Below are 23,056 nucleotides of genomic sequence, written 5' to 3'. Positions count from 1 at the left end.
TTCTGAATTTTTTGCAGGTGCATCGCGCTTGTTTATTTTCATCTGGAGTCGAGAAGCATGGTCCTCCTGAACAATTTTTATCGTAATATGTAGCCAGAATTTAAAAAAACCCACCACATAGATTTTGACGCTATCTATTGTCGTTTTTTGAATTTCTGTCTTGATGGCTCTCTGAAAAGAAACGTTCCGATTACTCACCTGATTTTTTTGAACATTTACCTTCTTTGCAGAAATGGCAGTTGAGAAGAGAACTAGAAGAAGGACAAGCGATTTGAAGGTGAGCATATTTAATATTCAAATGAATATGAAATGAAAATGAAAGGGAAAGAATAGAAATAGATGTTTTCGGGTAACCAAGGCAGCCAAGTTCCGAGATTGATGAAGGCAAAATTTTGCAATAGCATGTGTAGTTTCACCTTTTGCAAAATTATTTTTGCAAGAATCCAAATATAGGGAAAAATTTCTTTAGGGAAAAATAGTCGAACACTGCCAAATCTCAAATAGAGATAGGACGTCATTTGAGAAAATTTGAACCGTTTTTTATCCATACTGATATGCAGAGGATCGTTATCTTCATTTGACATATGTCTATAAATTAGCCGACCAGACCATTCTGGATGTCCGGTCATTTTTTTTCCTTTCCACAGATTTCTTTTTCAATGTAAAATCGATTGTTTTTTCTCTTCAATGTTAAATCCAAGGATGTCATAAAGACTATTTTATTTGACCACATTTTACGGCCAAAAATTCGGGGGGGGGGGGGGGTACAATGATTCGGGGGTACAAGGAGGTACAACTGATTTAGGGGTACGAAATTGGTGATTCGGGGGTACAAAATTCGTGGGTACAAAAATTCGGGGGTACAACGATTCGAGGGTACAATCTACCAATGATTCTGGGGCTTATTTCATTTAGGGGTACAACGTTTGTGATTCGGGGGTACAATTTTTTTGACGAAGTTTCTGAATTCCTGAATTTCAGAGCTTAAAAATCTCTGAATTTTCAGAATTTCAGAACTTTGGAATTTCAGTATTTAGGAATTTGAAAATTTCGGAACTTCAGAATCTGAGAATCTCAGAATCTCAGAATTTCAGAACTTCAAAATCTCAGAATCTCAGAACTTCGGAACTTCAAAATTTCAGAACTTCAGAATCTCAATATTTCTGAACTTTCAATAATTACGGCAGAAATTTTCTTCATTGTCTTCAGAATTCTTAGAATTCGGAATCTGAGGATTTTGGAACTTCAGAATCTGAGAATTTCCAAATTTAAGAATCTCAGAATTTCAGAACTTCAGAATCTCAGAATTTCAGAACTTTGAAATCAAAGAATTTCAGAACTTCAGAATCTCAGAATTTCAGAACTTTGGAACTTCAGTATTTCGGTATCTGAGAATTTCGAACGACAGAAATCACTTCTCATTGTCACATTGTTCTTTTTGACAATAAGCTAAACTTGACAAATTTTACAAACTCAGTTTTTTAATGCTTAATTTAAGTTCAAAACCCAGCCGATACTTTCCTCGATGCCAAATTTTCTCAATTCCTTGTTTTTTTCAATTCTATTTCAATTCCCTTCGTTTCTCAATATTCCTTCGTCTTTTTCTCAATTTTTCTCAATTTTCCTCAATTTTCGCGGTAATTTAAATTTTTCTCCTTTTTAAACAATTTTCTATATCATTGATTAAAGGAAACAATCACAAATTAGCAATTTACCAACGAAATTCGAAAATCCCAAAAATTAGCCCAAAATGAGCTATTTTCTCTCGAAAATTGTTCGAACAGGCAATAAAACATTGCAAAAATTATAAAATTAATTTTTTTCGACCAGTTACCACGAAAATTCGAGCAAAAATGATGAAAAACGAAGGAAAACGGAGAAAATCCTAAAAATAAAGTTTGCGAGCGATGACGTCATCATGGCCGTGACCGAGCGGGGTTTTCTCTTTCATGGGAAAATTTCGCGAAATTGAGATCTTTTCGCAATTCTCATTTTTCTCCGTTTTCCTTCGTTTTTCATCATTTTTGCTCTAATTTTTGTGGTAATTTATCGAAAAAAAAATCAATTTTATAGTTTTAGTAATGTTTTATAGCCTGTTCGAACGATTTTCGAAAGAAAATAGCTCATTTAGGGCCAATTTTTGGGATTTTCGTTGTTTGTGGGAAATATCTAAATTGTGATTGTTTCCTTCAATCAATAATCTAGAAAATCATTAAAAATGAGAAAAATTTAAATTATCGCGAAAATTGAGGAAAATTAAGAAAAATTGGGAAAAACGGAAATTCGGAAAAAAACGAAGGAATATTGAGAAACAAAAGGAAATGAAAAAGAATTAAGAAATAAAATTGGGCAAAATTGGAAGTGAGGAAAGTATCGACTGACATTAAAATCCGATTGTAAAATTTGTTAAAATCATTTTACAGTTCTCCATTGTCTTTCTTGAAATATTGAGATTCTGAAGTCCTGAAGTTTTGAAGTTCCGATGTTCTGAGATTTTGAAGTTTTAGCATTCTCAGATTCTGAAGACCCGAAATTCTCAGATTCTCAGATTCTGAAGTTACGGAATTCTCAGATTGCGAATTCTGGAATTCCAAAGTTCTGAAACTCTAAGAATTCTGAAGTTCTGAAATTCTGAGATTTTGAAATTCTGAAATTCTGAGATTTCGAGTTTCTGAAATCCTGAGATTTCGAAGTTCTGAAATTCGGAAATTTTCAGATTCTCAGATTCTGAAGTTCCGAAATTTTCAGATTCTCAGACTCTGAATTTCCGAAATTCTCAGATTTCGAATTCTGAGATTTTCAAGCTCTGAAATTCTTATTGAAATTCGAATTCAGAAACTTCGTCAAAAAAAATTGTACCCCCGAATCACAAACGTTGTACCCCTAAATGAAATAAGTTGTACCCCAGAATCATTGGTACATTGTACCCCCGAATCGTTGTACCCTCGAATTTTTGTACCCACGAATTTTTTACCCCGAATCACCAATTTTGTACCCCTAAATCAGTTGTACCCCCTTGTACCCCCGAATCATTGTACCCTCCGAATTTTTAACCACATTTTACTTATACCTGTTATTGATTTTGCCACCGGATTCTAATTTTTTTTACTCTCAACAGAATCCGAGAAACTCAGATAGGGTGACTTGTTGTTTGCCAACATCCGAGTCTTACTTCAACTTTTTGATCAATCATGATTTACACAGGAACACAAGTATGGCTCAGTTAATTCTGTTTCGTCGTTCACTTTTCATTTGCTTCATGCGCTTCCTTTTTGAGACATATTTCCAAAAATATTGGAAGAAATCGGTAAGACTGTTTTATACTTTTTTCTCTCCATGGCCCCGATTTTTGAATTTCTGCTACTGATTTCATCATCACAGTTTAAGTTTTACCACTTCAAACCTATATTGAAAGACTCAATCGTCACCTGAAAACCATTAATGGCTTAAAACCGACAATTTTCCTTAATCGTGTTATTTTTTCTTTCCAGTCAAACCTTTTTCGAAACAATCAGAAATCACAACTTTCCCATTGAGAAACAATAGAAATTTCGTAATAATCTATACTTCCCAGAAGGTCACATTAAAGGCGCACGCTGTTTCCTCGTTGGGTCTCGAGTGGACGCGCGCGATAGATAAGATCTCTTGTAGAGACGCAGGTGGCCTCTTCAGTCGACATTTGTGTCTCCTCGCTCATTTGACTCTCTTATTGGACGCTCTCTTTCTCTTTGTTTTGCAGTGGGGAGGTGTTCTAGGAAAAATCGATCGCGCGTTTTTCGTATACTATCCGAATCCTTTTTTGCGTTTCATACATTTTTCTTTTCTCAATGACTCTGTTTTCAAGAAAATTTATTTTAAAAAGGCAGTGACGCTTTTTTTCGCTTCTCATAGACTATACTACTCTGAATTACTTTTGTCATAGAAATTGTTTTTCTTCAAGACATTTCAAGAAAGGTATTTAGTTGGTTAGCCCGAAAAATAAAAATCAATATTTCTTACAAGACCAAATATAAGGTCTACGCTATTTTCTCTTCGAATCCCGAGTGCGCTGATTAGATTGTCAGGAATCTGTTTTTTTCTGTCGAATCAGATCAGATCATTTATTTTCTCTATTTTTTTTCGATATTTCGCAAGACGTTAAGAAAAATATGATTAGAATTTCCCTCCACTTTTTTTGTCAAGTTTGTCCAATTGAGCGCGCCTACATCAATCGTCGGCGAGATTAACTATTTTGAGATCTAGCTATTTTCTTCCCATTTTCTCTTGATTGGCATCGATTTTTTTCCCATTTTTGGTCGCTTTTCTCAGAATTTTGAGAAAATTGTCTATTTCTCCTCCTTTTCATCGATTTTCTCAAATTTTTTCGCCGAATTTTGCCGTGGCGCCCGATTTTGAAACTTTGCTGATGATTTCAATGCCAGATTTCGAATTTTATCACTTCAAACCTATTTTGAGAAATTCATTAAAAAGCTGAAAATCATTCATGAAATTTTATTCAATCATCTTTTGTTCTCTTTCCAGTGGGGCCTTTTTTAAAACAATCGATCGACCAGAAATCAAAATTTTCTAATTTAACAAGTTTTTGTGATAATCGATAATTCCCAGAATGTCACATTAAAGGCGCAGGCTGTTTCCTCGTGAAGTCTCGAGTGGTCTAGCAGATATGCAGGTAACCTCTTCAGTCGACATTGGTGTCTCCTCGCTCATTTGCCTCTCTTAATGGGCACTCTTTTTCTCTCTGTTTCTCAGTATAGAAAAATCAATCGCGCGTTTCTCGTATCAATTTTGATACCAACGAAAATTCTGTGGCGTTTTTTTGGTCATAAACAATTGATTCTTGTTGACAAATTCACTATACGAATCCTTTTTTTGTGTATCATTCAACTTTCTTTTTTGATCTCGTTTTCAAAAAAAAATATATTTAAACAGAGTCAGTGACGCTTTTTTTGTTTCTCCAAAGTTATACTACTCTGAATTACTTTTCTCGTAAAGAATCAGTCATTTTTCTTTGAAAGTTTTCGAAAAAAGATCTTTAGTGGGTTACCCAAAAAAAATAATAATCAATATTCCCCACGAGACCAAATAAAAGGCCTATACTGTTTTTTTTTCAAATCTCTAGTGCGCTCATTATGGTCAGCAATCTGTTTTCTTCTGTAGAATCAGATCAGATTCCAATCATTTTATTTGTTTGCCCACTTTCCTTCTTTTTGTGCGTCAGTGCTCTCTTCAACAAGACTTCCTCTAAATATTCGATATCGCTGTAAAACCAACGACACGTTTTCATCGATATCGAATTCCACAGAAATGGTTTCTTGCGAAAGGTTTCACTTTCCTACTAATGGTTGCTTCCTTGCTAACGGTTTCTTGCTGATAATGGTTTGCATTTCCTAATTTCAGAGTTATCGCTTTAAACTCTAAAAATCAACTAGGGTATAATCATCTTAATCTGATTATATGTGATTTATATTCCATATCCCAAGTCAATTTCCAAGTTTCTCAGATCGATTATATTTCCCATAAGAACATATTGTGTTTGAAATACTAAAATACCATTAATTGCGCTAGTAAACTTTTAAACTTTTTCATAAGACTTTTTCATACTTTTTTCTCTCCATGGATCCAATTTTTAAATTTCTGCTAATGATTTCATCATCACAGTTTAAGTTTTATCACTTCAAACCTATATTGAAAGACTCAATCGTCACCTGAAAACCACTTATGGTTTAAAACCGACAATTTTCCTTAATCGTGTTCTTTTTTCTTTCCAGTCAGACCTTTTTCGAAACAATCAGAAATCACAACTTTCCCATTGAGAAACAATAGAAATTTCGTAATAATCTATACTTCCCAGAAGGTCACATTAAAGGCGCACGCTGTTTCCTCGTTGGGTCTCGAGTGGACGCGCGCGATAGATAAGATCTCTTGTAGAGACGCAGGTGGCCTCTCCAGTCGACATTTGCGTCTCCTCGCTCATTTGCCTCTCTTATTGGACGCTCTCTTTCTCTTCGTTTTGCAGTAGAGGGTTTTCTAGGAAAAATCGATCGCGCGTTTTTTGTATCGAATTTGATCATAATGAAAATTCTTTCTCAATGAAATGTTTTCAAGAAAATGGATTTCAAAAAAATCAATGACGCTTTTCTTTGCTTCTTAAATGTTACACTATTCTGATTTTCTCATAATCAGCTATTTTTCTTAATGAAGTTTCAAAAAAGGCTTCAGTTAGCTACCCCAAAAAATAGTAATCGATATTTCTCACAAGACCAAATGAAGGGCCTACACTGTTTCATCTTCGGATACCGAGTGCGCTCATCAAATGGTCAGAAATCTGTTTTCTTCTGTCGAATCAGATCAGATTTGGATCATTCTATCTGTTTGCTCGTTTTCCTTCTCCTTGTGCGCGATTGCTCTCTTCAACGAGACCTTTCTTTAAATATTCGATATCGCTGTAACACCAACGACACGTTTTCATCGATATCGAATTCCACAGAAATGATTTCCCGCGAATGGTTTCATTTTTTCTGCTGGTGGTTGTTTTCCTGCGTATGGTTTCACTCTTGCTAATGATGTGATTTCTGCTAACGGTTCGATTTCCCAATTTTCAATGTTATCGCTTTAAACTCTGAAAGTCATCTAAGGTATAATCATCTTAATCTGATTACCACATACTGATTAGATTCCAAGATCTTCATTCTCATGTTTCCCATCACAAATCGATTTTCATCCCATAAGAACAGGATGTGTTTGATCTAATAAAATAAAATTGATTTCCCTAGAAATCGTGTGTACTATTTGACTGACAATGTGAAGACGCCTAATGGGTGAAGGCAGTCTATCTTGCAGACTAGCGAGCAGGCTTGTTCGGAAAAACAAATTCGGAAAATCGTGTTCTCGAATTTTTTCTCGACTTTTTTTTTCGGAAAATCGAGTTCTCGAATTTTTTCTCGACTTTTTTTTCGGAAAATCGAGCTCTCGAATTTTCTCGAATTTCAATTAGTCAAAAATTACCAGTTTATTTGACAAAAACAACAAAAACAACAAAAAGCACAAAAATGAAATGGAAAACAATAGATGAACAAGCACAAGTAACAAAAAGTAACAAAAGTATTAATTATTTTTTGAATTTTTTTGATGAAATCCCATCAATTTTACATTCTGTTGCAAAAAAAGAAGTTTGGAAAAATTTTCTGCGCTCAGTAATTTCCTATTATCTGTGAGAATATTTTTCGCCGACGAGAATAACCTTTCTGCTTCGGCCGTTGTTGCAGGAGCAGAAAAAAAACGAAGGTGAAGCCGGTAAAGTGTTGGAAAGACTTCTTGACTGGACTTGACCTGATTAAAGTATGTTTTCATTCAAAAAAATTAATTTAAAAAAAATTCACCTTCAATCGACCCCGTAAATCGACACCGATTGCGGGTCTCGCCGCGCTTGGGTTACTGTTGCACCCGTTCCAACTATACAAAGTAGAGATTTCCTCTTCACTTTGAACGCAGCATGATTATTTCGAGAAAAAATTTTCCGAATATTTTTCGGAAAATTTTCCGACGGAAAAATTTTCTGAAAAAAATCGGAAAATCGGAAAAATCGAGAACTCGATTTTCCGATTCCGACCAAGCCTGCTAGCGAGTCTATTAGTTCTTTTCACTCGACCTTCTAGTATAGTTGTGGGCCATACTTGTTTAATTCCGCCAAATAATGCGTTTTTATTCTGTCATTTTGCTTTCTATATTTCTCAGCTTGCTCTATTTTGTCATTTTTGCACTAACTTCTTTATTGATTGCAATTTTTCAGTAAATAAGAATATTACAGAAAACTACAGCCATGGTCAACCCACGCAAATATGCCCGCAAGTCGAGAGATGAAGATGAGACACATGATCGGATTCGATTTCTTCTCAACACACATGCCCCCAGGGAGGACTCACCGGTTCCAGTTTCCAACCCTTCGAGGTAAGATAATAATAATATGAAATAGGCTTATTTATTGGAAAAAGGGAGATTATTCCAAAATATCTACTTTACTAGCATGCAATGCAGGTTTTTGAATAGCCTATTGTAAGCTGTTTCAAAATGTCTTCCGCGCAGTCAATCAGAACAGACAAATTTATTGAAGGAGGCGAGACGGCAAATATTTCGGGGGACAGTTCGGGGGACGAAATCGCGCCGCGCTTATGTAGACCATCGGTCGGCAGGCGCCTTCGCGCCCTCGTAGCTCAGCCGGCAGCGGCGCTGTACCCCTGAGCTGCCTGTCATGAGTTCAACCCCTCATGGGGGTTCTCTATGAAAAATATCAGGAAAAATTTTTTTTATGTATGGCCTCCTTTAAAGTGAAACAAAATGCAAAATCTCTAACAAGATAATTTTTTCAGCCGTCCGTCTACTTCAAACAACTCAAGAAAACGGCGAGCAGTTTCACCACCGTCGCCGCCTCGAAGACAACAACCTACCGTTTCTCGGCCCAGAAGAAGCGCGAGGGCGTCCGCTGTTCGAGCCAATCAAACGATGCGGCGGGTAATAAATGGCAATGATTCTGACGAAGAAGAAGTTGACAATTCGTCCACGCAAGCAACAACTTCCGGATTGGCTCCCAACGAACCAATAGTCAGGGATGATCAAGCGCAGAACAACACTCGTGAAAAAACTCCAGAAGAGGCAATCGTTAAAGAAGAGTCGAAGGAAGCAGAGAATACATTCCCTGAAAGAATCGTCAAAATGGAGCCACAGATTACACGAGAACGGGAGAATGTCAACCCGGAGCAGAAAAACGTTTACCGGTTTGACCAGATGGAAGCTAAATTTGAAAATATCAACATGGACGTGGCAACTCATGATAACTCGAATCATCAAAAAGAACAAGGAGATGAATATTATGATGTGTTCGCTCCAGAATTTGAGCAACCAGCTCAAGAAATGGATGAAGAACAGGAATTCGGTTATCAAATTGCCGCAGCAGTGGCTCCCGTCCCATCTCAATCAATGGCTTTCGAAACTGCTGTAACACCACCAACACAATCTGCAGTGGACGACGCAGCTCCCACATCATCACAAGTCATGGTTCCAGCTACAGTCGTTAATCTCGATGCTCCACTAACGCTTTCTAAAGCCGCTGAACTCCCTCAAACACAAGAACCTGTCGAGGCTGCTGCACAACAACCACAGCAGGATCCAGAACTGGCACCAGTCACACCAACACCAGTGGTCCAAGTGGTCGTCACTCCAGTCGTTCGCTTGGATCGGCCACAGCGCCCAGAATATTTGAACGTAAGCAAACATTTCTGATTAGATGAAACCACTAAAATATTTTCAGGCCGAGAGAGCAGCTCTTCTCCAACTCCCTGGCAGATCCAACGACTTCCGCAATTGGAATGTTAGTTTATTGTTTTAGCGAAAAAAAAAGTGACTAGAATTAGAGAATAATCAACAAAAAATTGTTTAACAATACCAAACATTGATATTTTCAGGCGGATGACGTGTTCGAATGGTTGGGAATGCTGCCAAATCAATCAGCGGCTTTTCAAGTCTTACGGAAGAGTCTCTTGGAGTTTGATGGATCGGGTGATTTTCTCAATCAGCTTCTAAGCGGTCCGGAGAGCGTTAAGAATGCCTCCGAGATGCTCAACGCTTCGATCCTCCACTGCCACACAATTCGACGCCATGTTGCTGCTCTAGAAAACTGCCTACTCGAAGGAGAATACACTAAGGCTATAGAGGAGTACAACAAACAAAACAATTGATTGATTAATGATTAAGTTTAATAAGTGATTTAAATGACAATTAATAATTTCCTAAGAAATATTTTTCTCTGCTCAATTTTTAACTCGATTCAATTTTTCGGTAATAAAATGTATTTTTATCATTACAGTTCAATTTTGTGTTGCAAATTAGTCTGGAAATACTTTTTGAATTTCAGATCAAATTTTGATGAACATGATTTACATGTAAAGCTCCACATTGAGAAACCAAAATTCTTTGCAGCTAGCATGGTGGATTTTTCTGCTTGGTCAATAGATTTGTCAATCTTTTTCCAAGGAAAATGTTCATGAATAAAACCTCTGGAGCGAATATGAACCTAAAACATGGTACGAAGGCATTCTGAGTTTAAATGTTCTTTTGTGATCTATGGCAGCGAGAATTCATGAGCGTGTTCTTAAAAGTAAGAATTTCTTTAAACAAAAAAATGAACAAAAAACTGAACTTTAGACTTCGTAACTATCGGCCAAACTTAGTTAGAGGACAGCGAGCGAGAATCGCCTGTGAAGCGTACACGAAAATCAGCCCCATCACCCAGACGCCACGCGGATTCCACTAGCGAGTCGTTGGACGATGAGCCTCCACGAAAGCAGACAGTGTAGAAAAAAAGCTGAGGCTTCAAAAAAAGAGCAACCCAGAACGCAAATCGAAAAAGCAGAAAAAGCAGGAGAGGATGAATAGGAAAACCAAGCCGATGATCTGATTTACGAGGGTCCAGAAGTGCTGTCTCCGCCTCCTATGATCATGAAGCGAGAGCAAGTGTGCCGTCGAATTTTTTGAAAACAGAACCGATGGAAATGGAGAACAAGTTATGTGAATTTCGAATTGAACCGTCGCCGCCGTCACCCCTTGAAGATGCCCAAAAAATCGATTCTAAGGAGATGCTGAATTCCCTACGAAGCCTCGTGTGCACTTTGGATTCACCGTTCATCGAGAAGCTTTAGAAAAATATCTAGACCTCAATATAAAATTATAAGGAAAAGAAGGTACGATATTTATTGAATTCTTTGAAAAATTATTTCCTCTTTTTTCAGTGGATTTCTGCTGAAGACGCTCGTACTACATTCAATTATTCCTTCTTGATCGCTAATCGAAATGCACCTGATGAAGTGGCGACGAACAGCTCGAAAAGCCTGAAACTATTCTTTTCGCTGCTACGAAACTCACTTCTTTCTTGACCTCTAAATCATTGGATTCGTTTCATGAGAAACTGAAGGAGAATATTAAACAATTGGAGCAGCATGAGAAGACTATTTCTATTCATAAAATCCAAAAAATTGTGGACAGTATTTACAGTGGCGAGAAGCGGCGAGGAGAATTTTTGCGAACATTCATAACTTTGTTCAAAATTGCTCAATCGACTTGAAATTTTGCATGAGAATAGCTGTAAAATCCAAAAACATAAAAATCGGTTTTTTGAAAATTTTTCATTCTCGGAATTTTAAGAGCAGTTTCAGATGTAACAGTGGTTCGTGAATCCAAAAAAAAACGTTTTTCCAGATTTTTTTTTCTGGCTTTGATTTTAAATGTAACATAATTCTCAGTGTCCAAATATGCACCAAAAAAGTTTTGAAGAGTTTTGGAAGTCGGGCTCTCGAGTTATGATGCTCAGAGCACAAAAGTATGTGTCGGCATTTTTGCCATAACTCAGCAGAAAATGTATTTTTAATGCTCAGAATTTCACAATTAATGTCTCAGACAAGAATAAAGTTCCCGCCGGGGGGTTAAGGGAAGTTCCTGCCGCAGGGCAGCGGCAGGGACTTTTTTTTTAGCTTGCCGGCATGGACTTTCACGCCGGCAGGTAAATGCTTTCTGTTCTTTCCCCCCTTCCTCTTCCAGGGCCTTTTTCATGAAAATCAAATGAGAATATTAACAAAATATAAGTTTTTATTATCAAAAGAAATTATTTTTATCTAACAACAATGGGGGAGTAACGAATGGGGCAGAAATAAGTGTTTCCATCAAACTGGATTGATAGGAAAGGAGATAAAACATCAGAAGTGGGGATCAATGTGAGACCAACTAGGTTAGTGCATTTAACAATAAGAGAGTCACACAATTATTGTCAGCAAAAAGTTTAATTGACCTAGCCAAACGTTGCGTGTTCCGAGCTAACTTTGAAAAATCAAGTCTTAGAGCAGCTGCTCGTACCACGCGGCATACATTCCGAGATCCGATGGTGAAAGCCGACGCTCTCTGAAAACGAAATGTCAATGATAGAATCAGTTTAATTAGGTGCTCACTCTTTTCCCATTAAAGCAGATGTACAAATCGTTATCATCTGTTGAACGACATAGTTTCCATATTGATGGACGAGAAGAATGTCGAGTGCATCGCGATTCGTCCCATGATCCTTGACGTAACCATCGAATATCTCGGTCATCATTTCCGTGAGAAGTGAGGGAGGAGCGAAAATGAAGGCTCCTTCAATGACATGTGATGCGTATTTGTCCTGTGACATGGAAAGTAAATTTCTCAGAAGACACTTGTCTATGATCATATCGCGATACATTTCCATGATTCCTGACGACTTGATGGCGTACTGAACGACATAGTTGGCAAACTCATTCGATGACAATCGATAACAATTGCGAACCACGCATGACATCAAAGTATGGAGAAGTTGAAGGCGTGCGTTGAAGCATGGGGCCTTCGAATTCTCAGATAATCTGTCGATGACTTGCTGCACTAGCCGACATCCGTACTTGTCTCTGCATACAGCCATCGGATTGTCGCCAGAGTACAGGAATTCCACGAAGAACGTCCAAATGTCGACAGGAAGATGCCTTACAATGCGTTGCATGGCATGAATCGATGTCTGGTCGGTGCAAATGTCCACTAAATCAGAGGAATGGAGCGCTTTGATCAGATCAGTGACAACGGAACGATCGAACTTCTGTAACAAGATATTGCTCAAATTAGAAACTTAAAAAGATCTATACCTGAACTGCGATTTGAACGACGCGGCAGGCGAATTTATCTTTGCACATATCCGCCAATCCGCACTCCACCATTCTCTGCAGCAACACTTTCTGCTCATCGAGCGTTGCGAATTCGACAAGCTTCTGGATTATGAAGTTTCCGTTTGAATTTTTACACAATCTTCCGAACAAGATCATCGACTCGGTGAGCTTTTCGAAAACTGCTCTGTGCAGATCGTTATTAGCATCCGTCGGATAGTGGATCTCCAGGAACTTCACTCCGTGACGGTCCATCGCAAAATTTATGAGCTGCTCCTTCACGACGACATTTTGCAGAGTAATCTCTGTACGCGCCGGCTTGGCGAACTCTGAGCTTGCGACGAATGCGTTCTGGCCCCTGTCCAAAGGGAAGAAGGTGTCTTCTGATGACGTCCCGTTGAAAAAGAAACTTCCCGAATCGGGAGTCAAATTGTTGTTCGCCAGTGATGATGTTCGGCGATTCGAGAGTGGGAGCAGCTTGACCGACGGTTTGTTATTGTTCTTATTGTTTACGAAGAACGAGAAGTCCGTGTTGAACGGCATCGCATCGAATGACCCGTTTCCAAACAATCCTTGTGTGCCAATTGACGATGATCCGGAAGATGTTCCATTGCTTCTACGGAACCACGAGTCGTTCATTGTGAGGAAGACTGAGCGACAACAGGAAAATCGCACAGGTTAGTAGCCGCTGAAAGTGAAAGAAGTAGAATAACCAAAACATCTGACATAGAGAAAGTAAGAGGATTTATCGAGATATTGGATTCGGATTCACGACACATGTGAAACAACAAAAATGGCGATGGAAACCGGAGATCCTGTAACGTTTTTTTTAATTGATAAATAATGATATAAATACCTGTTGGAGGAGGAAACGTAGACACAGATCCATTGTTGCAGAAACGACCGCGAGGTGTTTGAGGAGTCATTTTGGGATTTTCTGAAAAATATAAGGAAATTTGCAATGTCGGAGCAATACTTTTCCTTTTCAGAATGTACACAGTGTCGGAACAAATAATTTTATATACCTCGTAAAAGAAATTCAGTAAAATAATAGACATAATCAATTTTAGCTTTAAAACAAAATAATAAAATATGCAAATTAAAATCCCGGCGAGCGGAGTGTCGTTTAGCCCGCCGGCAGGTACTTTCTCCTGCCACCACTTCAATAGCCTGCCGGCATCCTTTTTAACCCCCCGGCAGGAACTTTGTTCTTGTCTGAGGTGTTTTAAGTTGCTCATCAGTTTTGAAACAAAAGTTTTTCAATTGTAGAAAAAACATATTTCTCACTTTTAGATTTTAGAGATTTTCCCTAGAGGTGAAAAAAATTTTTTACCAACTATTCCGTTTGGAATCTAAAATAACTTTTTACGTTCTATCCAACCATATAGGTCTCGATTTTTTTCGAGGGTAACACTTGGGAGTCATTCCATGTGAGTAGACATGTCTAATGGGAAGGAGTTGGTGACATCCAACATAAGGCTACATTGACGTGGTTTGATATTCAAATGAAAGGGCTAGAGAAGAGAGCGAATCGACAGAAAAACGAAGAAAATTTGTATTCTTCAACAAAGAAGTTTGTTTTAATTACAAGAAAAGGTTTTAGAAGAACACTGAAGTCATGTGATGCTTGAATGTCTCTTAAAGACATGGATTCGATTGTACTTTAAGATTCTCGAAGGGAGCAGCATGTTTTAAAATTAATCAAACAGCCATTTGAAATAAATCTTATTGATCAGAATATTTTTAACAATCATTTTGATAAAAATCGATTTTGCATTTTTTAAAAGAAGTATTAAAGCATCACAAACTTCTTCATCTTTTTCTTGTAATAAACACAAATTTTATTTCAAGTCATTTTTTTCATTTCGACTCACATCTTACTAGACCTTACATGATATTTTTGTTGTTTTTCTCATCACAACCACCATCATACAGATATCGTAATGACCTACTGCCCTTTAGTGTGTACTTGTTCGTGGTCAAAGTAGAATTTGATTGCCTTGTATTGCAGTCAGAGGAGGTCGTACAAAAGTGGTCCAATGAAAATGATAATGGCGCTGAAAATGTTGATTGTGGGTCTCGTATCTCAAAATCCTATGGAAAAAAAATCGGAAATTTGAAGCTTGGGACTATGAACTTCGGACTATCAAAAAAATTGCGAGCTTCCAAATATTTCAGCCGTGCGCTTACCTTTCTCGGTCGTTCTTATACGGCCTGAAGCTTTCAGGCTTCTTGTGCCACCATAGCTTATTGGTAAAACACTGGCTACGGTTCACACTTTCGTGGGTTCGATTCCCTCGGGTGCTCCCCACTAGGGATCGCCGTTGAATAGTCTCAGTTCAATCGGTGAGATAGAAGGGAGAAAGGATTCTGGGATAGAAGAAGGGATGTTCTGTAATCTTGAAAGAATATCCTTCGCGCTAGATCAGACATTTTTTAGTATTTTATTCGAACGATTTCAACACAATTGTATTGGTCAGACAGCGAAAAAAGGGACAAATTAAGCGGAGTGTATTGTGACATCGCGGCGTTTGTTCCTGGAGCACGGAATCACCGTAAAAAAGTATACTTGGTTGATCAACGATAGTTGCCTCGCTTTTCGGAAAAAAAATCAGGAATTAATTGAGCCTTAAAAAATTCTGGTACGGTTCTAGTTCAGAGGTCCCAAGCAGAAATAAGAATTCGGAAAATGGATTTCCCGAAAAAAATTCGAAGTGTGAAAAATAAATTTATCCCAAATATTAGAAATACATTTCAACTGTTTCAATATTCCTGTAATTTTGAAAACAGTCCAAAACTTCAAATTTCTGTTTCTCGATTTTTGAAAAAATTTTTCTATATTTAGTATTTGTTCGAAAGTTCTAAACATCATTAAAAATATTAGTTTTCATATTCAAAAATTATTTGAATTTCTTAACATTTTTTTCAAAGTTTGAAAATTCAACATAACCCTGAATTCAAAAAAAATATCTCAAAACTCTGAAACATTCTAAAATTCCAAATTTAGTATTTCAATTTCAAATTCAGAAAATCCTGGCTTTTTCTTTTCAAACACAAAACATTGTCATTTTCACGTTGAACACGTCGTAAAGTTCTTTTTATGCCTGTTTCTAGGTAGGTTGCCGAGTTACCTTTTTCAAGGCGCTCGGAGGAAAACTTCATTTTTACAAAATTTTCCCTTCAAAACGAAATTTGGCTATTCAAAAATTTTTTGAATAGTTTCTAAGGAACAAAAAATAATATGGTGAGTTAAATTACTGTTAAACATGTGATAGTAGGGCCCCACTCTGTTAAGTTTGAATTAAATTATCTCATTTCTTGTGCGTGATTTCAAAGATGTGTCAAATGACAAAACATTTTCGATATTCTGATGAACTATGTATGTTGACATCTTTTTGGAATCTTTGGCAGGTCGTTAAACTTTCGGTTTTTAAAGTGTTACCGTCTTTTTGAAAACCTTCGAATTCTTGCATTTTTAAGTCAATATATCACTGTAAAGTCATCAATTCAGGCCCTTTTTTATCAAATATTCAACACAGAGGTGGTCAGAATCTTGTGATTTCAGAACATCAAAATGATACACTCCCCTGGCGGGCTCCATAAACCGTTCTCTTCTCCAAATGATGATCAGTCGATTGTTGGATCAATTTATTTGGTGATGCTGGTCATTTGGTGCCTGACTCTTGGAATATTCGTATGCGTCAAGAAATGCAGAAAAATGAAGCCAAAAAGATCAGCCATCGTTCGATCGGAATCAATGAGAAATGTTCTCAAAAATCTATGGTTCGAAGGGCTCCAAAGGCCGGGAACCGAGATTCCTGAGGAATGCAATGCTGATGAAAGTGACGTGCTTACCAATTTGGAGCACGGTCACATCGATGAGATTGGACATGTTGCTTTAAACATTAGTCAAGAATCAATTTTCTGAGGAATGAAATTCATTCTGAATAATGTTCTATTTATTCAGCCATGTCATCTTTTGAATAAATCTATTTTTCTATTTAATTTTTGAAATTCTATTTAATTTTTGAAGTGATTGGCTGATCTGAAATTTGACAAGAATCGAGGCAATGCAAAATGACAGACAACCGCGGCTGACCGCGTGTAAATTTTCAATTTTTTTGTTAGTTCAAATGACCAATGATTAGTAACTTCTTTCTTTTTTCTGATAGATTGAAATCAGTTATTGATTTTCCAATACGATTCTTGGATTCTTCAGATCCTTGGTTTATATTCTTTCTCAAAATTTTCTTCATAATCTCCACTTGAACAAAACGTGGAAAACAAAAACGGGCCAAACAAGGGATAGATCCAGAAACCTCTCGCACCGAAAGCGGCAGTCAACCTACTTGACAATGAGAAATAAGCGCATTTCTCAAGTCTGTGATCTGAAATTGCGGGCAACGTTGCCTTTGTAACGTCTTTTCGAGTTCCCTTACCGATTTTTCTTTGAACAGTTCCTGACGTCTCCAGACAGGTACCATCTTCCATCTTCCCTACAACAACTACAATTCAAATCTTGCTCGTATTTATTATGTTGATGCAAAAGTTTTTTTTTTCCGATTTTGAATGCTTAATTTCGAGAATTGATATCTGGTCAGTGGGATGGTTTTTCTTGGCGGGTGTTTTTTTTGGATAGGGTATCTCACAAACTTGCTTCTCATATTTTGCCTCATTCCTACTTCTTGTCGTTCGTGAGAATGCCGCTTTCTTTCAATCTACACCGTATATTCCAAGAGTCAGGCACCAAATAACCAACATCATCAGATAAATTGCTCCCACAATCGACTGATCGTCATTTGGAGATGAGAATGGTTTATGGAGACCGCCGGGGAAATATATCATTCTGATGTTCTGAAATCACAAAATTCTGGACGTTTTTTTGCTAAATACTTGAAAAACAGGGCCTGAATTGATGACTTTACAGTGATATATTGACTTAAAAATGCAAGAATTCGAAGGTTTTTAAAAAGACGGTAACACTTTAAAAACCGAAAGTTTAACGACCTGCCAAAGATTCCAAGAAGATGTCAACATACATAGTTCATCATAATATCAAAAATGTTCTGTCATCTGACTCATCTTTGCAATCTCCAACAATAATTGAGTTAATTTATTTCCCAATTAACAGTGTAGGGCCCTTTTATTACATGTTTCGCAGTAGATTCACTCACCATAATATATGTTTTTTTCTTAGAAAAGATTCAAGAAATATTTTGATAGCGAAATTCTGTTTTGAAGTAAAAATTTTGAAAAAATAAAGTTTTTCTCCGAGCCCCTTGAAAATGGTAACTCGGCAACCCACCTAGAAACAGGCATAAAAAGAACTTTACGACTTGTTTTGATGCAAAAACGACAAATTTTGTATTTGAAAAGAAAAAACCAGGGTTTTCTGAATTTCAAATTGTAATACTACATTTTTGTACTGAATTTTGAATTTTTAAATGTTTCAGAGTTTTGAGATATTTCTCTTGAATTCAGAGTTTTGTTGGATTTTCAAACTTTGGAAAAAATGTTAAGAAATTCAAATGATTTTTGAATATTAAAACTGATATTTTTAATGATGTTCAGAACTTTCGAACAAATACTAAATATTGACAATGTTTTAAAAATCAAGAAACAAAAATTTGAAGTTTAGGGCTGTTTTCAAAACTACAGAAATATTGAAACATTTGAAATGTATTTCTAATATTTGGGATAAATTTATTCTTTCCGAATTTTTATTTCTGCTTGGGACATCCGAAATAGAATCGTACCAGAATTTTTTGATTCACAATTAATTCCTGATTTTTTCGTTTTACGAAGCGAGGCAACTATCGTTGATCAACCAAGTATTCTCGCGCTTTTTCATGGAAATTCAAAAAAGACGCCTGAAGAGCAATCGGGAACAGTTTCAAAGAATTTGGCTTTTTAACCCTTGAATTTTTCCAATTCTACCCTCTTCACATGCGTAATCCGTAATCAGAAATATAGTTTTTCGAGAACAAGAATTTTGCTGAATCCGTTTTCAAAAGGTTCAAAACTACTTTTTTACAAATTATGAGCAAAATCTCACCTGTATCTGAAAAACGTTCTCATGTACGCACAGAAGTCCATCGAAAAATTTCAAATACAAAATTTGTCGTTTTTGCATCAAAACAAGTCGTAAAGTTCTTTTTATGCCTGTTTCTAGGTAGGTTGCCGAGTTACCATTTTCAAGGGGCTCGGAGAAAAACTTTATTTTTTCAAAATTTTTACTTCAAAACAGAATTTCGCTATCAAAAAATTTCTTGAATCTTTTCTAAGAAAAAAACATATATTATGGTGAGTGAATCTACTGCGAAACATGTAATAAAAGGGCCCTACACTGTTAATTGAGAAATAAATTAACTCAATTATTGTTGGAGATTGCAAAGATGAGTCAGATGACAGAACATTTTTGATATTATGATGAACTATGTATGTTGACATCTTCTTGGAATCTTTGGCAGGTCGTTAAACTTTCGGTTTTTAAAGTGTTACCGTCTTTTTAAAAACCTTCGAATTCTTGCATTTTTAAGTCAATATATCACTGTAAAGTCATCAATTCAGGCCCTGTTTTTCAAGTATTTAGCAAAAAAACGTCCAGAATCTTGTGATTTCAGAACATCAGAATGATATATTTCCCCGGCGGTCTCCATAAACCATTCTCATCTCCAAATGACGATCAGTCGATTGTTGGAGCAATTTATTTGGTGATGCTGGTCATTTGGTGCCTGACTCTTGGAATATTCGTATGCGTCAACAAATGCAGAAAAATGAAGCCAAAAAGATCAGCCATCGTTCGATCGGAATCAATGAGAAATGTTTTCAAAAATCTATGGTTCGAAGGGCTCCGTCAAGAATCAATTTTCTGAGGAATGAAATTCATTCTGAAAGTAATGTAACTGAAAGACCTCCAGAAACACTAACTGCTAAAAGACACTATTGAAAACAACGAGATGCAGAGAGAGTGAGAGACACAGACAAACGCTATGCACTCACAGAACCTCTATGCACTCAAAGAGACCTGTGTAACCTGAAGACTAGAAGACACTAAAACACAGAATTCCTATAAAACACTATTTATTGAATCAACAATAAATCAACTTATTAAAGGTGAGTTAAAACAAATGGAAGCGTCACCAGTGTGAACGCACCCCCAAGCAAGAACTGAAGGGGAAACGATGAGAGAGACCACGAGATTTGTAACAAAACTCAATTATAGTTGTATGCTTCAGGCAGTTTTGTTTCTGATGGCGGGACTCAACTTCTTCGAGTAACATTTATGCTGGACGGGATGGTCTGCCGACATATGGTCCCATTCCGCCCGAGGAATGTCGCCTCTTTATGACAAGGGGGGCCCATGAGAAAAGGGGGGGGCCCAAGTCAAAAGGGGGGGGGGTCAAGTGGAAAAATGTGGACTAAGTTAAGATATACCAAGTAGAAAAATTATGCCTTAGTTGAATTTTACCAATTTTTCATGTTTTGTGACTGTTTCCATTTCAATTTCGAACTTTGAACATTTTTCATAATTTTTTGAAAATTTGAGTTTATGTCATTTATTCACATTTTTTGTCTATTTTTTTGTTACTAAGCCTAAAAAAAATCTAAAACTAGCTGAATAACTTTAACTTACACAGTTTAAATTACCAAAATAGTGTTGTTCATGCAAAAAACCGGCCAAAACTGAAATTTTTCAAAGTTACAAGTTTTTGTGGAAACAAGCGCAAAGTACGAAATTTTCAAAGAAACATCCGGAAAACTTGAAAAAATTGGTATATCTTAACTTAGTTTACATTTTTCCACTTGACCCCCCCCCTTTTCCCATGGGCCCCCCCCCCCCCCCATTGTCAGAAAGAGCCGGAATGTCTTGAGAGACCTTTTGAGACCATCAAAAACCTGGTCAAAACAAAGTTGAACATATGTTCAAAGAGTTCATGTGCGGAAACCGCAATCGGATCGTGATCTGACAAGAAACAGGTCATCCTTTTCCGGGGATCTCATTTGAGACTTTGAGACTTTGAGACTTTGAAGCTTGGCACCACTGCTGAACATTTTTTGCTTCGCCAGCAGGCGGTACATCTTTTTGGGAAAGCTAATTTTGATATCCAAAGTTATATACTGATTTCTGTAGTATGATTTTTACTAAAAGAAGTATTCTTGGTACACTTGCACATCTGGCTCCACGAAAAACAGCGAGTTTCCCCCATTTGAAGTGATTCCTCCAAGTGTCATAGTTTGCTGAGGGTTGGCTTCCCAGAAAATTAGCGTACCATTATTGTTAGAAAGCCAAGGGCATTGTACCTATACATGACAATTGTCAGGATTGAATTTTGCCTCTAATATAAGCTGGACAGTGTCTCATCAATGAACGCGGTGGTCAAACGCGTGCCAGTAGTTCAGAAAAAACATCAAAAGGGCGTACAGAAAATAGTGCCATTTTCGCAAAAATTGAGGTAGGAACATGAAAATTTGCACATTTACTAATGAAGAGGCTGGCGAAGAGTATGTACATAAAAGCAAAACCGGAAAAGTGTGCCGGCGCGCACCAGCTTATGTCAAGCTTTTTTGCCAAACTTTAGCCCACCCTGTATTGAACTACTCTTTGATTTTTGAGTGAAAGAAATTTGATGGTTGGTGAAAGATTTTGGAAGTTTTTTGATCGTAATTACAAATTCAAATGTTTCTCTATAATCTGAAAAAATTTTCTCGTTTTCCAAAAAAAAAATTATTGAAGAAAAATGTCCATGGGGTACCTCTCGGCATTTTCAAACAATTTCTCCCAAATTTTTCAAATTTGCTAAAATGAGTCTTCTCGCAAGATTTGGAAACTTTATCTTTTCGGAATTGAGAACTTTAAAATTTTTTCGAACATCATCGAATTTATATTCCCTCGATATTCACCCAATAGCATTCAAAACTTGAAAAAAAGATAGATTTAAAATTTGTCTCATTTATTAATGACTGTGCAACCCCAATGACAAACAAATCTGATGGATTTTGAAATGAAGAACTGAAGAAAGATTTGAAGTATTGCTTCAATAAATTTCCGAAAACTATGGCCTATCTGTTTTTCGAAGCTTGACAGAAAGTTGAACCAGTAAATATCCAAAAAATAATTTTTAATATAATAACATTTCGAATATCACCACAAAAACCGAAAATGGCATTAAAAATATTACGGGAAGAGGAATCGAACCTACAACCGGTTACATACCGTTGATCTCTCCTCGCCCCTACACCTCTTTTCGCTGCGTCTCTCCGTTCCTACAATCTAGATCCAAATTTGAGCTCAATTTGAAACATGATTTTCTCGAAACTGGTAGCTTTTAAGCAAAAACAGAATACTTATTTGAAAATGTCCCATTCTCAGCTTTCAAATGAAATAGGACTCATATCAAACTTCCAGAACACAATTACAACCTTCCCTAGTGATTTGTTCAGTAGATTGCCTTGAAAGCAATTGGGCTGTCTGGTTCCCATTAGTTTTCTAAAACAAACACTGACAATTTTTTACCTCCAAAGGTGTGCCTATAAGTTCAGCTACTCAAAAGACAGAATTTCGACAAAATTTTTTTTTTCCAGTCACTCACGACGGCGTCTCTGTTAGTTATGACCAGAAGAGAAAGATTTCGCAGAGATTTCATGAATGGAATGTTCCCGGCTAACTCATGGACGCTTGGACTGGTCGTTGGAGCGATGGCGGTCTTCTCTGTGATAAAAAAATGATCTCAATTTTTGAAGTTTCCCGTTTAATCAAAACTACATCTTGCATTATAACTCCTTTGTTAAGCTGTAAACCTGTTTTCTATTTCCCAATGTTTTCTTTAAAATTGAATTTTAATAAATACTATGACTGACAATATGCTTTCTGTGAATATATAGTGAGGCAGGATAAAAGCGCCTATTTCTTATATATTCAGAAAATCACTTGTCCGCAAACACTTCTTGTGACGACATCGACATAGCCTCTGCTACATGCCAAGGAGATTCCGTCAATCTATATGTGCGCCAATACATACTCTCCAATAACGTTTCCAGTTTCCCAGGAGCATATCATGTCATCCACATGAGATACCTCTTGTATTATTGATTTTTGTTCTAATTGGAAGGTCACTTGTCCCGCCTTGATCATTTCTTTATGTTGGTCAGGTCTCAGTCGTTTTTCTTTCTCTCATATTTTCATACCCATTTGTCTGGCTCTCAGTTCTTCGTAATCGACACGATACGTGTTCATTAAAAAAGGGCAGCAAAAGGAAGAGAATGCTCATTCCCTCATGTTAATCGTCCTCAAACAATTACAGCAACTTTTTCTTTCTAATCCATCGTTAAATTAATGAATGGAACAG

General features: G+C 36.9%; 4 protein-coding genes across 4 annotated transcripts; 3 read left to right on the top strand and 1 right to left on the bottom strand.

The window, feature by feature from the left end:
- Positions 1-7,819: 7,819 nt before the first annotated feature.
- CBG11801 lies at positions 7,820-9,731 on the top strand (the record flags this gene model as incomplete). Its single annotated transcript, XM_045239372.1, has 4 exons — positions 7,820-7,947; positions 8,367-9,258; positions 9,305-9,364; positions 9,459-9,731. The coding sequence occupies 4 exons, from the start codon at positions 7,820-7,822 to the stop codon at positions 9,729-9,731; spliced, it is 1,353 nt and encodes a 450-aa protein (XP_045094671.1).
- Positions 9,732-11,986: 2,255 nt separating this feature from the next.
- On the bottom strand, positions 11,987-13,346 carry CBG11800 (the record flags this gene model as incomplete). Its single annotated transcript, XM_002648735.2, has 2 exons — positions 11,987-12,643; positions 12,690-13,346. 2 exons carry the CDS (start codon positions 13,344-13,346, stop codon positions 11,987-11,989), a joined length of 1,314 nt encoding a protein of 437 aa, XP_002648781.2.
- A 2,935-nt stretch (positions 13,347-16,281) lies between these two features.
- On the top strand, positions 16,282-16,635 carry CBG11798 (the record flags this gene model as incomplete). The annotated part of the gene is made up of 1 exon (XM_002648734.2): positions 16,282-16,635. One exon carries the CDS (start codon positions 16,282-16,284, stop codon positions 16,633-16,635), a length of 354 nt encoding a protein of 117 aa, XP_002648780.2.
- A 2,704-nt stretch (positions 16,636-19,339) lies between these two features.
- Positions 19,340-22,436, top strand: CBG11797 (the record flags this gene model as incomplete). Its single annotated transcript, XM_002648733.1, has 2 exons — positions 19,340-19,507; positions 22,293-22,436. 2 exons carry the CDS (start codon positions 19,340-19,342, stop codon positions 22,434-22,436), a joined length of 312 nt encoding a protein of 103 aa, XP_002648779.1.
- Between the last annotated feature and the right edge of the window lie 620 nt (positions 22,437-23,056).

Source organism: Caenorhabditis briggsae, assembly GCF_000004555.2.
Source record: "Caenorhabditis briggsae complete genome, chrX, whole genome shotgun sequence".
NCBI classification, from domain to species: domain Eukaryota; kingdom Metazoa; phylum Nematoda; class Chromadorea; order Rhabditida; family Rhabditidae; genus Caenorhabditis; species Caenorhabditis briggsae.
The sequence above is the reverse complement of the archived record's forward strand: the minus strand, read 5'-3'. Positions and strand labels throughout refer to the sequence as shown.